The 15,114-nt window shown below is 37.0% G+C and overlaps 1 protein-coding gene across 5 annotated transcripts in view; it reads right to left on the bottom strand.

Moving 5' to 3' along the window:
* The window catches only part of CEP112 (centrosomal protein 112), a 587,527-nt gene that overhangs the window by 115,725 nt on the left and 456,688 nt on the right, over positions 1 to 15,114 (bottom strand). For all 5 annotated transcript variants that reach the window (XM_077163631.1, XM_077163632.1, XM_077163630.1 and 2 more), the window contains 2 exons: positions 9,853 to 9,915; positions 2,972 to 3,121 (listed from right to left, as the gene is read on the bottom strand). In XM_077163631.1, the coding sequence (XP_077019746.1) occupies positions 2,972 to 3,121; positions 9,853 to 9,915 (213 nt within the window). The remainder of the gene's footprint in view (positions 1 to 2,971; positions 3,122 to 9,852; positions 9,916 to 15,114) is intronic.

Here is a 15,114-nt window from a genome sequence, read left to right as displayed (position 1 = left end):
TTAAAAAGATCTGTGAACATTTTCAATAACCATAAATATTCTCCAATATCATTTTCAGTGCCACATCATTTTCAGGGTATGTGCTATGATAAAAAATAATAATGGAAAGGAGATAGAGAATGTTGGTTGTCACTGTCCGGAACATAATAAGACCTCAATAAATAGTTATTGAATAAGTGAATGAATATTATAATGTGCTTCTTTTTGACAGTTAAATCTTAGGGCCACTCTTTAATTGTCCCCTTAGGGCAAATTCTGAAAATGGGTCAAAGGTCAAAGCACAGCTCTCAAGCAACTTAATCATGGCATGTATTACCAAATTATCCTCCAAAAATGTTTTGTCAAGTTACACTGCACCAGACTGGGAGCACTTTAAGTGGACTTTAGTAGCTTCTTTTATACCTCAAGCTTTGCTTTAAAGAATTACTTTAATGAAAGGCACTATTTAACCAGAGAAATATTATCGTAAGCTTTGGCAGAGTAAGTATTAGCTTTACTTTTCATCCTTATTCTTGATCATAAACTTGAGAGAACTCAGTTCATCATTGTCCCAGGAAACAGGGTGAAGTACCTCTCACAATTAGCTTGCACACTTTTTTGCAGCAGTATTTAATATGCCGGCAGACAAATGCATTTGATTTCAGAAAGTCAAGCTCATGGTGACTGTACTATCTCTGAGTATCTTTATCTATAGCTATAGTATAAATATAATTAGAATGTCTAAATCAAATGACTGTTGCAAACATGCTGCATCATCCAGAGGTCCAGACAGGGAGAAGATACAGTGAAGAAAATTCAGGTTCCTTTATTCCCTTGGTCGCTTTTACATACACAATGTAGGAGATGGAGGTATGATTTAACCCTTAATACCTGAGACACTTAGACTGACTTGAACCTGGCTCTGCCGGTGCTTTGGCAGTATGACCTTCGGCTGGTTGCTTAATCTTGGAGCCTCAGTTTTGCCATTTTTAAGAAGGGATGATAGAAATATCTTCCCTCAAAGAGATCACTGTAAGGCTTAAATGAGATAATGGAACATGAGATGAATGAAATTGTTTGGCAGAGAGCCTGGCACATAGTACATGTTGAATAAACAACAGTCATAATCCTTCCTCTTTTTTTTTTTTTTAACATGGGCAGGCACCGGGAATCAAACCCGGGTCCTCGGGCACGGCAGGCAAGCGTTCTTGCCTGTTGAGCCACCATGGCCCACCCTATAATTCTTATTATTTTTGTGACATAGCCCCATTGAGTGCAAATGAATTCATTATTTTAGCAACTATAATCTAAATTCATTAAAAAAAAGTGTTCCTTACTTTACACAAAATCTAAGGGAGTGAATCAAAACTGAACTACGTCCTATCTACATTGTAATTGTAATTCTTTATTTTCAGGTACCTACATTAATTTCTTTTGGAGGTTGTAAATATAATACATACATATAAATTGCCATCTTTTGAATCCAGTCCTTATGATTTGACACTTTGTTGGAAATGAGGATCAGAATGTTTTTCCCTATTAACAGGTAAATGGACTAAAATGAAAAAAGAAATTATTAAAAATGGGTGATATACTAATTATAATTCTTTCAAGTCTAAGCTTTTTTTTTTAATTTATAAGAAATGATACCAGAATTATATTGTTATTATGGAGGAACTTAATTTTTCCCTTTTTGCTTATTTGGGATTCAATCATTTATTTAAAATTTGGAAATTACCAGTATGTATCATATTTGGACGTAAAGTGGATAATAAATTCATTTAGAATATGTTTTTTATTTAACAAAAACGATTTAAACAAGATTAGCAAAACTGCTATACAGATCAATGAGCATTTTAGGTGCATTTGTAAATGAAAAAGGCTTGAAAGATTTAAAAAATAACCAGAATATGAAAAAGAAACATCTGTTTCTTCTCATTACATATGTAGGGAAATAAAGCTCACAAAGGGAAATAAATAGGAAAAAATGTCATTAACAACAAAAACATGAGTCCTCATCTCTAAACTGAGGAGGCTGGATGAGATGGTCTCTAAGGTTCTGTCCATCTCTAAAGATTCTGTATTCTATTCAGTATTTTTTCAGTTTAAAGGGTATATATAAACTTATGGGGAGGTCAGGTAGAAAAGGACAGTGATAAAACCAAATGTTTCTTTTATTTTTCTTTGCTTTGTATGATTTACTAAATGTTTTAAGTATTGTTATAACAAAGTAAAACCAAGGAAAAAGAATCTTTTGCTGGGAATTCTTAAAAAAATTTTGCTCTTTTTTAAACCTTATTTATAAAGGTTTCCAGATGCTTATCGTCACAGATTTAGCACAGCATGATGCAGACATGTATAATAACGTTCACTGCTATGAAGCCAAAGAGAAACTACTTTGAGATTTAACTGCCTATCACCTAAAGAATCAGAGACCAGGGAGTTTTCTCTCGCTTTTAGAGGTGTGAGTCTCTGAAGCTACTTGGAAACAACCTGGATTCTCAGTAGCAACACATCTACCCTGTACTATGTCAAAGTCCATCAAATGGCTGGCATTTGAAACCATGAACAGGTTATTTCTCATTACATGAACACATAATAAAAGGATGTGGGTAAAGAATAGAATGTAAATTGGAAGCCGACTTCTGAATTTATTAGACAGCAGTACTGGGCTAACACAGTCATTCTAATTTCAGGAGACTATTCCAAAGTGGTTCGCAAGAGAAAGAACAGGGTAATTTCAAATATTTGTTCAATATGAATGGATTGGACTTGCCGAAAGTGAGTTTTTATGCTGGCATGCGATCTCTTAGAGGGAAGTCAGCCTGACTCACTGGATACATCAAAGGTAGAGTCCAGTGAATGGAATTAACTGCAGGCTGTGTGAACAAGCCAGATACCTGTATTCATCTGCCCACTGCTGGGATTTCAGCCCTCCTTTTAATTACATTAAAGCAGCTGGTGCCACTGGTTACTGGAGTCTTCAGATTACCTTGATTGCTCGGTCATTATCTCCAATCAGCTGCTGCTTCTCATCCTCAAACTTCTGTATAACATCCTGGAGCCGCCTTTCTGCAGCAAGCTGCTGCCGGCTGTTCTCCTCTTTCAGAGAGGAAATGGTCGTCTGAAGTTCAGCTATGATCTAAAATGAAAACAGCATGCTATAACTGCAAATTCCTCAATAAGAGGCATATAGTATACGTATTGATGCTTGACAAAGAACGAATTTGACAAAATTCTACTTCACCAACTAAATACTTTCAATTAACATATCACACACCATAATGCATGAAATTCCACACAATAAAAGACTGTAATAAAACTGTGAATGGCAAACAACTGCTGAACCAAATATATCTGGATGACATTTCCGTTATAACATTCCACAATATTTACTCATCAGAAGAAAGAATATCTGTGATCTTAAAAATATGAAGGCAATCAGATTTTATTTTCCTGAAAAATATATTTACTTGAATGAGAAAAGATGTTCTACTTTTAATAATGCTTTGAATTGCAATAACCAAAGAAAATAATGAACTGAGTTAATGCTTCATAGACACCTAATTCTACGCAATAGTTGAGTATTTACCAATTATCATCATATTATGCTAAGAACTTTAAATCCTTACGTCATTTACTACTGTGAGACGAGTATTATTACTGCCCAGTTTTTTCATAAGTGAGGAACCATGGCATAGGAAGAGGTCAGAAATTTTAAGCTGTTAAAGATGACTTCAAGTAAGGAGACGGGGAGGCTCTGAGCCATGCAGTAAGGAGACCGGGAGGACCTGAGCCATGCAGGCAGATCAACTGCTGCAGTAATTGGCTCGCACAAAGAGCCTCCCACGTGTTTCTTTTAAACAAAGTTTTGGCACTGGAGAAAAGTTTATGTTTCATATACTTCTAAATAGGTTGTTTTTTCCCTAAATCGTATATATCCACCAAAGTGTACTTTGATTCAAATAATGCACTTCAGAGACTCCTGTAAGTATTCTCTACATTAGAGAAGTGGATTCCTATCAGAGCTCCCTCCAAATATTCAAAGTAACCACCTGATGAGAAACCTTTTACATTTAATGGAAGGAGCTGGGCTTGATCAGTGCATTGCCCTGCCTTCGGACTGGATCATATCCATTTCCTTTCAGATTCAATAGTGATGCCTTTTTTAAAAAAGGAAATGGGTATTTCTTCTAATAAAAGAAACAAGATTGGTCCTGGGTTAGATTATAATTCTGTTGGTTCTATGGGGGGGGCGGCGAGACATCTGGTAAGAAACACTTGACAAGTTAGTTATCTTCCTTGAAGCCCATTTTCCCCATCAATTTGATGACAAACTAGATTACAGCATTATAAGGCAATAAATAGGAACTGTCTAGAGTTCACCAGATGCCAAGTCTTATAGAAATCTTAGTTGTTACCACTGACATAAATAATAAAATCTTAACAATAAAAAATGGAGTATTGACACTTTTAAAAGCAAGTAACCTCATTGCAACAAAGTTTAACATTTATAATTCATAAATAAAAAAGAAATGATAAAATAGCAGTATATTAATATTATGAAATGCAAACTCGGACCTTCTGCTATGAGTGGAATAATTCATTTACTGAGAATGAGGATGTTTTCATCTATTCCATGAATTTTGATTAAATGTTATTTCCATTTTGGCATCCATTCAATTAATTCACATAGCACTGCTGTGAAACAGAGAAGGTTAAATTCCTGTAGTATGTGTAAAGAACTGAGGTACATAATGATCCATTCACTCACAGTCACAGAGTAAGAGAAACCAGAGATAAGAAAGAGCCAAATTTCCTTGGCCCAATATATGACTTAAGATTGGCATTTTATAAGAACAAGGAGCCAAATAATAAAAATAGCTATACTAGTACAGTGTTTCAAGTTGAGTAAACTACAACATCATAGGAGTGGTGGGTCTAAATGAATATGTGTGTAATTCTGTGCAATTTTATCACATTTGTGTATTTGCCTCCACAGTCATATATATATATATATATATATAATTTTTTTTTTTTTTGCATGGGCAGGCACCAGGAATCAAACCCGGGTCTCTGGCATGGCAGGCGAGAACTCTGCCTGCTAAGCCCCGTGGTCCGCCCGCTAAAGTCATATTTTTAAAGCACAAGGTAATTTTCTTGTTGTTGTTTTAATGCTAAGATTTAGAATAGCTTTTAACTGACCCAAAAACTGATGATAAAAATATGTTTGGGTACTTCAAATGGCCACAGGGCAAGAAACAGGGACACCTCTCATTTACAAATTTATGACAAAAAAAAATTTTATGACAAGAGCACATCAAAAAGAGATAAATGCAGGTTTTGGAAGGGATAATGAGCAGTCAAAGATGTTCCTAGAAGGACACACTTGCTTTTGTGTCAAATATGAAACCTTATATTTTTAGGGGGAATAATGAGATCATCTCTGGAAAGTTATTTTTAAAATTACAAAGATGATATAAGGGAGAGAATATCAAAACATTACAGGTGAAACAATGTAGATGGACAAATAAGATTACTTTGTTGACAGACTGATACATAAGATGATATAGAGGGGCAGCTGATATATGGATATTTTTTAGAAATCAGGATTTAAGATTTACTTTAAGGTTTGAGAAATAAACATAATAACGAGATTAACACGCTTTAGTTCAGTTACAAAAATCTACTAGCTGTAGACAGTGGACTATTTTCTCCTTAGCTCAGTGCACGTAATTGGCACTCAATAAATATTTAAGTAGTGGAAATATAATGATCATAGTAAATAAGAAAAAAAACTACCTGGCAAATTGTGTTGCACTAGTTTAGCCTATTATTACTCCATTCACACAGAAATAATATAAAACATTTTTGACAAAATGAAACAAATCTACCTAATCGAAACCATCCAGTTTTGAGTCATAATTAAAAGCCAAGAAACAAAATGTCACCAATCAACTAAATGCTAATACCTTGTATTAGTTTCAGATAAAGAAGTATATTTTCATATAGATATTTAAAAATTAATTAAAAGTAATATTTTGGGAAGCAAAAGGAGAGTTATTTTGAGTGGATATTATTAGCAATCTAATGCATAAAAGCTATAATAATTTATAATTATTATTAAGCAATTAACAGATTTTAGTATAGTTTGAGATCTTTATAAAGCTCTTTCTTAAAATACAGTAGACTGGGGCCATGGTAACTCAGCAGGCAAGAATGCTTGCCTGCCATGCCAGAGGACCCGGGTTCGATTCTCAGTGCCTGCCCATGTAAAAAAAAAAAAGAATAAAACAAAAAAAATACAGTAGACAAGATAAGCCATACTTAGGAACGTTAGGTGAATGTTGAGGGTCCCTCATAAAATAAGTGGTAAACTGATCCTCGACAGCTTTTGCATTTGGGGTTGTCGCTCTGGAGAGTGCAATGAAGGTTGGAGGCCTGAGGGACATTAGGCCAGGCACTAATCTGCATCAGGTGTGTGAAAGCTGGGGCAGGGCAATGGGGCACCTGGTCCCTCACAGTGGACAGGCTCAGCTGACAACTCAGCTTTAGTCTTCTCCACTCTCCCACCTATATATATTCTTGCAAAATGGCAATACCTTTCTCGGAAAAATGGCCACAAGGTGCATCAGTTGAGTGGGGGGAAGACTGCATTAAAACTAAAAAGGCAAGGTAAATATGTGATATAAAGATTTAAAGAGCAAATAAATGATTCTGATGGAAGTATTTGGGAGAGTGCCAGAGTTGATTCAAACATTTCCACCACAGTGATTGTTGAGGGTCACAGAAGGGGGTACAGTCCTCAGGTATTTCAAGGATTTAGTCTATATGGTCCATTGGTCCTAAAGCTTGATGAAATCTTAAAGATTAAGTAACTTCCTTTAAAGGAGGAAAATATTCAAAATATTTTCCATCATAACCTGATGATCTCTTGAGTACCAGTGCATCCACTACCAATGCATTAATTTTATTATGTTTTTTGCTTGTTTTGTTTTTGAGAGAAGGATTTTTAAAAACTAAACAGAGTAAAGCAACTTTGTTTCTGGCATTCTCATTGGCTTAGATGTGAGCTAGATATTCCAGATAGATTTTCAAACTATCACTCGAAATCAGAGTCAATCCACCGTTTTGTTTTATAATGTTTCATTTTCAAATAATCTTAATCTGCTTCTCTGAAATGATCAGCAGTGTGAACCAGTGTTTCTCAAATGCCAGTTCACAGATACACACACACACATATTTTTATTTATATGTATTAAGAGGTGCTCAAACACAATATTATTAATTAAAGATTATAATTCCACCTTTCATGGGAAGGATGGACTATCTTTTATCACACTTTCTCTAGGATTTTTTCTTTTTTGGTGTTGGCCTGTCCTTTCATTTATGAAATAATGGCTATAGTTTATGATAATTGTTCTAGTTGTTTTTACCTCCTTCTTCGTGTCTTTTCTTGGAAGAATAGCTAGCAACCCTATGCCCTACCAAATTTTTGAGAGAGATTCTATCAACTTTTCAAAACCCAAAGTGTGAGAACTACTGACTAGATCACTTTCAAAACTAGATGGAAGATTATAATAGAAGAAGACTTTTGCCAGACATGTATAAAGAAAAGAAACTGGGTTTGGAGTTGGAAGGCACTGGTTTGAGTCTTGCTCCACAATAAAGCTTTCCGATTTGAGGGTGGGGGTGGGGGGGTGGGGGCGGGTAAGGGAACGGCCACATTCAATGAGCCTTAGTTTTCTCATCTATGAAATGGGAATAATAATATCCACTCAAATGGTTGTGGAGGACTAAATTAAAAAATAATGGGAAACATACAGTGTTTGAATAATTAATTTCTCCCTACTTCCAGATCTTTTTCTCATTCTTCTCTCTCTCCATTTCTTTCTCTATTATACTTTTAATATTGCTATTATAATAGCTAACAGTTATTAAATGCCTTATTATGTACTAGGTACTGTACTAAGCATTTTTTGGCATTGTTTGATCTAATACTTTAACAACCTTATAAGGTAAGTACTACACCCCCAATTTACAAATGAAGAAATTGAATTCCAGAGAGCACAGGTAACTCGTTAAAGGTCATATATGTGGTTGGACTAGTATTCAAATTCAGGCTGTTAGTCTCCATAGCTCAGGCTTTCTTCCACATGAATTTACAAGTAATTGCTTTAATATCAACTAATCAGGCTTCTTTGTACACTCCTTTAAATACTCCTGTTTACAGTCTCATTAATTATTTAAGCATTTTTATTAGCTATCTTATATCTCACTCCCAATCTGCCTCCCCCATTTAACCTAAAGCAAAGTACACAGGATGTAAGGGCATGTCAGCTGGGGATTTTTTGTGTTTTCATTTAAACTTTAATCTTGGATTAATAAGATTTATTTTTATAATTTTTTTTTTGTATGCTGTATGGCGGGGGTCATATTTCATTCTTCTTCCATGCGAGTATTCCCTTATTGTAGCACCATTTGTTGAATTTTTGTTTGTTTGCTTGTTTGTTTGTCTGGGAAGTGCATGGGCCGGGAATTGAACCCGGGTCTCCTGCATGGCAGGCAAAAATTCTACCACTGAACTTACCCTTGCATTCCCCCAAATTTATTTTTATATAAGAATCCTTCTTAGTGGATTGAAAGATATTTTCCTATGATCGGCCCTCAAGGAAGTGCTGGAATAATGGCAAACATCTTTTAATTATAATAATGACTCTTCATTTAGACAAAAACATATTCCTTTCTAATGAAATGTGTATTATACAACATATATGCACATTTTATATAAATTCTAAGAAATTTCATAGTAACTGTTGCTGACATTTTGCTGGTGTAAGGGCAAAATAATGTAAGGAGTTGGGCTAAGTTGGTGTCAAGGCTAGAGCTTCCACTTTGAAGTCAAATCCAGGTTTGATTCTAGCTTAGTCTCCATTTTCTCAACCAGCAAAATGCGGTCAAAAATAGTTCCTTCTCCCAGAGTTACTGTGAATGAACACTGAAAGAGGCAATATGATAAGTGTCCCATAAATATTAGATATTACTGTTTTATTTTTGTGTTGTTCCTACTAGTATATGTGGTAACTGACAAAATGGTACATATATTCCAATTTATGTCTACCATCACTACATATATGCAAAAAAATAAGAAAAGGTGATTTCAAAAATCACTAGATAAAAGGTCATCAGCTTAATTTATTCATCTGTAGAATGAATAAGCTGTATTTATTTATTTTTAGAATTACTGAGACAACTCAAGAATGCTTGGGATTCCCCAAAAGGTGCATACCATTAAAACAATTTATGCAGAAAAAGTACTTCAGCACCACATTTCAAGTAGAGACAAGGATTCAATTATTGGTCTTTCTTCTATTAAACTACTAGAGTAACAACAAACAGCGATATATGCAGGTAGGGACTTTTAATTCTTCCTTTTCCTAAAAAGTCGACACTTGAACTGCTAATTTAACTCAGAGTGATTTGCCCTTTTGAATTTTGTTGATAAATAGCCTTTAGGTGCAGTAAAATGGAATACTGCAAAAAAGCACAGATGGTATCAAACCGCTTACATCACAGTAGTAGGTGTGTATCTCCCACCTTTGTAAAATATGCTTCAGTCTGGGCTTGTTCAAGTGCACGGGCTGGTTTTACAAGACCTGAGTGTGTGTGTCACTGATTCAAATGGCTCAGTATGCCTAATTTTTCTTGGTTTTTAATAAGACAAATACTAAAAGCACATTTTCTTTATTTATAAACCCATTAAAAAATATGGTGACAATCCATGAAAAACTGAAGAGAATTAAGTTTAACTCTGAAGTACAAAAGCTTTTAAGAGTGGGCTTTTGTTTGTCTGTTTGTTTTAACGTTGCTTACCTGTGAAGATTTGGCAAGCTTCTGAGCATATTCCTTCTCCATCTGCTTCAGTCTGCTGCTGGCCTGAAAAACACACGCACGTGAGCACACACACAGTGCCCTGCAAGCTTGGTATCTCTTCCACATGCCTGTCACCAGGCAGCTGGGATGGCTGCCAGCTGTACCGCCCTTCTGGGGCAGCCAGAAAACCCAGGGCTTGTCTTTGATCTAACGCCAACTATTCATCACTTAAAAAGCAAAACGGAGAAAGAGAGAGAGAGAGAAAGAGAGCGAGCGAGAGACTCCTACCAATTATTTAACAAACAAGACTTTGGTGGATAGAAAGACAAAGCGAGAAAGAGAGAAATACACAGAGCTAAAGTGTGAAGACTCAGAAGACAAAGTAAGGGGATGGGAGAAGAAACAAAGGAGAAAGAAAAGGAAGAGGGGTAAAGGAATTGGAGGAGGAGGAAAAGAGAAATTAAATACTTTTCACTTTAGTTTAAAGATAAAAAATAAACGCCCCTAGACAAAGGCAGATAGATGAGAAAAGAGTTACTGAGTCCTTACTCTGTCTAACATATAGGAGGTATTCTTTTTTAAGTGACAAATACATTTAAATCAAACAATTATGTTCTGGAACTACAGTGGCCTTTCCAGAATAATTCCATGTTACTTATTACTTGGTTCTCTCCTTTGCCATTCAAGTTTTGCTCCTTTGTATGTGACCTTCTTTCCTCCTCTTTGGAAGTGTCTGGGAACTCTGCTCTATCTTTAGTGTTAGGAAACGTCACAGTGGCATGCCCTAGACTGGCCTTTATTCACCCATCATGGGGATACTAAATAGACTCTTCCAATCTGAGCTTATGTCCTTCATTTCTGGTAAACATTTTAGTCATTACCCTGATGATTTTCTCCCCGCTTTTTCCTCTGGTCCACCCACCCCCATCCCCATTGCTTTCTGTCCATTTCTTTCTCTCTGAGACTCTGATTGTTGGACTGCTCAGATTTAGCATCTTTTTTTCTTATTTCTATTTTCTATTTCTTTCCCCTTTTTACCTTAAAAAGCCTTTCTATTGAACTTCTTTTCAATTTGCCATCATATTTGTAATTTCTAAGAGGTCTTTCTTATTCTCTGAACATCATCGTTAACCCATTTTCATAGATGAGGAAACAGAGGCACAGAGAGGCTAAGTAACTTGCCCAGCATCACACAGCTAGGGAGTGATGAAGCCAGGACTCAATCCCACACAGCCTGGCTGCAGAGCATGGATGCTTTACCGGCTAGAGCACATTGCATAATGCCTCTCAATAATTTCCTGTTCTTTCTGAGGATGGACACACATACACACAATATTTTTTCCTACTTCTTACAGTATCTGTGTTCTTCCTGAGTTACTTTTATTTATATACTTTTTCCAGCCTGTTTTAGTCTCTGTCTTTTTACCTTAGATACTTTTTTCAAATATTTGGTGATCTTTGGGGTTCTTTCATTCTTAAAGTGAGGCCCTCAAAAGCTGAGCTGTTCACAGGTAAATGTGTCATGAGTGGATCTCTTCACAGTGCTGAGAAAGGAACCTGGACTCTCCCATGCCAGCATCTGAATGGTCTTCCCTCTTAGACTAGTCTGCCGAGAGCTGCATCCTCCAGTTTACTTCCTGGGCAGTGTAGATCTGTCTGTCAGTGTTCTGGGCAGAGTGCCTAGGCTCTCGCACAATCCCACATTTATCTTTGCCCTCCACAGTACTTGGGTCCCCACTCTCATTTCATCTCTCTGGAGAGTAAACCAAGGCTGGGGGCAGGCGCAAGCTCAGGAAACATCCAGGCCATTGGATCTGGTCACCTGACTGTCCCTTGTACACACTTGCAAGCAATCCTGTTCTCTGCTCTACCGCATCCTGAGCCTTTAGGAAAGAGCTTGCTGCTTGCAACTGGCAGCCCACCCACCTTCTGCAAGCTCCCTTCTCCCCAGAGATTGTTTAGTTTTCAGCATTCTCAGTTCTGCTAAGTCCATTTCACGTGTCCACCCCCTTTTGAGATTCTAAAATACTGATTTTTAAATAACTACTGTTGTCTCCCCTCTTTGATTACCTTGAAAATATTTTAGTATAAAAATATTGATGCCTGGGTCTTATCCCCAGAGGCTTTGATTTAACTGGTTGAGGGTACAGCCCAGACACTAGGATTAAAAAAAAAATCTCTTCAGCCAAAACCAGTGGTTCATGCCTTTTTCAATTTGATTCCTTTCATTTTGATGGGGTTTCCTGATGGGGGTGGAGATAAACAGGTGAGGTCTGTCCACATGCTGAACTAGGCATAAATGATTTCTTTATTCTGATATTACAAATGGGACTACGAAGCAATCTCATGCTCTCAAGCCACTCTGGGCACACCTCCATTGTCGTACTAAGGGTGAATTTTCAATAGTGGGCTAACTTGTCTTTCTCTCCCATTGGATTGTGGGATCCTAGAAGGTAGGACCTAGCTCCTAACATAGTGCTTGGTGTATAAATGTTTACCTAATAAATGAATGCATTCCACATAAGCCCTTTTCATGTTCTATAATCTCAGCTCATACCTCTGACATTATCCTGTCATAATCATGTGCTTTATGGATTTGATTCAAAAGTATTCTTCAGAATTTATTCCACAAATTTCCTTGCATCTATAGTCCCTTCAAGTACACAGGTAGTTTTGCTTTTTTTTCCACAGCAGAAACTGAATGCGACTACTGCTATTTTTCTAGTCAGCCATCAGGCTGTTCCAGCTCATAATTAATAAAGCCACTCTCCATTATAGAATTAAAGCCACTCTGAACCTCTTGAGGTTTATTTGTCTTGCTTCACATTTTGCCAATGCCATTTATCACAAAATGGTTGATAAAATGTCGTTTATTTAACAAGCACTTATATGAGCTCTTACCATGTGCCAGGTGCTGTTCTAAGTGCTTTAAAAGTATTTATCCACTAGAAAATTTAAAATTTTATTATAGTGTCATAAAGATTAAGTTTCTGTTCCCTTAAAAAAGTTGGAGTCAGAGATATGGGTTAATCCTGGGAAGCCCATGTCTCAGTTGCAGTCACTCTCCATGTGCCTGCAGTTAAAGGACGCACACATCCAGCCCTAGAACCTCACAATCCCAAGTAAATTTCTATTCAACTATATAGCCAATTCATTCATCCATTCCAGGCAACATGGAATGTAGCAGTGAAGAAAACAGACAAAAATCCTTCCCTCCCCTCATGGAATTTTTATTCTATAAAAGAGCAAACAAAATAACTAACAAAAGTTGCATAATAGTTTAGATGGTGCCAAGTGTCAGGGAGAAAGTTAAAGCTGGAAAGGGAGACGGGATGTGTTGAAGGCTAGTGGATGATTTACAATTTTATCAAAAAAAAGTCAGACAAGGCCTCACTGAGAGGGTGGTATGTGAGCTAAAACCTGTAGGAGAGAGGGAGACAGGGTAGACTCCAGAGAAGGAGTGTTTCAGGCAGAGGGAAGAGCTAATAATACAAAGGCCCCGAGGAAGGAGCATGCAAGGCATGTCCAAGGCCCAGTGTGGCTGGATCAGTTAGCAATATCTCCCCCAGATAAGACAAGGGCTGAGAGATAACAAAGGGACCAGTTCTGCATGGCTTGTAGGCAATTGTGAAGAATTTGGGTTTTCCTATGAGTGAAATGGGAACCACTGAAAGACTTTCATTGAGGAGTGACATGATTTGGTATAAATATTCATGAGATCACACTAGTTTTGGGACAAGAATCAAGCATCTAAACCAGCTGGAAGGCTAATGCAAATAATCCAGGACGGTAAAAGAAGAGGCAGTGAGAAGTAGAACCAATAGATATATATGCTAAATGACAGAAAGAGATGAGCCAAGGATGACTTCATGATTCCATCCCAAGCAACTGGAAGAATGGGGCTGTCATTACCTGGCATGGGAACACTGTGGGTGGTGCGGGTTTTGGGGAAAGATCAAGAGATCAGTTATGGGTCCATTAAACTTGGAGGTGCCTAAGTAGACATACAATGCTAAGTCAAATATTTGGATATATAAGTCTTGAGTTCAGGGGAAAGGTCTAAATTAGAAGTATAAATTCAGAAGTCATCAGTATAGACATGGTATATAAAACCATGATATGGGATGAGATCTCAAGTGTATATAAAAAGAGAAGAGGTTTAGATATAGAGTCATGAGCCTGCAAATGTTAAGAGGCTAGGGGCGGGGGCGGGATGAGCAGGAAAGTAGTGGCCAGAGAGATAAGGAAATAGGATAGTATGGAATCCTTGAAACCAAGTCAATAAAGTGTTTTGAGGACTAGTCAACTGTTTCAGATGCTGTACATGGATCATTAAAGTGAGGACTAAGAAATGACCAGATGGGTCTAGCAATATGGAGGTCACTGGCGATGAGGATAAGAGCGGTTCTGGTGTAGTGACAGAGATTAGAGTGTGCTGGAGAAGAAGAGAACAATTGGAGCAGAATTCAGACGATTTATTTCTAAGGGAAAGAGAAATGGGGTGAAGGTTGCAGGGGAAGTTGGAGAAGTGAGGGCTGATTTGTTTTTTTTTGAAAGATGGGAGAAGTAACAGCTCATTTTGGGAAAAATATCTGTCAGCAGAGGTGGGGGGAAATAGATGATGCAGTTGATTTACTAGCGATATGTCCTTGATTAAAGAAGAGGAGGGTGGGCTCTAGAGCACAAAGGGAGGAAATGGTCTTTAATAGGAATGCAGACAAACGGCCCATAGTAGCAGCAGTAGAATTTTCAGACTGCTTCTGTTTACTCCATGAAGTAGGAGGAAAAATTCATCACCTGAGCCTGAGGATGGTAGAAGAGGTGTTGAAAGGTTTGAGAAGTGAGGGAAGGAATGACATAGTTATCTAGGAAAGTGGAGAAAGGCCAGGACTGGGGAATTCAGTATGATTCCTAGGATTCCAGGAAGCACTAAGACCTGCTTGAAATGACTAGTGTTGAATTTAAAGTGAGACCAGTCTGTAATATATAAACACCTCTAGAACTTGCTAATGACTAATGGAACAAAATCAACACTTAGGAGAATAGTAAGAGTGAGGAGATAAAATTATCAACCTTAAAGGATTTTACTATATATTAAACTGAAATCACAGTTGCCTAAATTTCTGAATGTCTCTTTAATAAGTCTAAAAAACTCTGGGTTGGGTTGGCATGGTTGAAAATTTACAAGTAATTTATCATGCAAACTGTTCCTAAAACAGTTTTGGAATCATTTTACTCTCCTGACAGTAGTGACTGTAAATG

This window comes from Tamandua tetradactyla, chromosome 6 (genome assembly GCF_023851605.1).
Source record: "Tamandua tetradactyla isolate mTamTet1 chromosome 6, mTamTet1.pri, whole genome shotgun sequence".
Taxonomy (NCBI): Eukaryota; Metazoa; Chordata; class Mammalia; order Pilosa; family Myrmecophagidae; genus Tamandua; species Tamandua tetradactyla.
The sequence above is the reverse complement of the archived record's forward strand: the minus strand, read 5'-3'. Positions and strand labels throughout refer to the sequence as shown.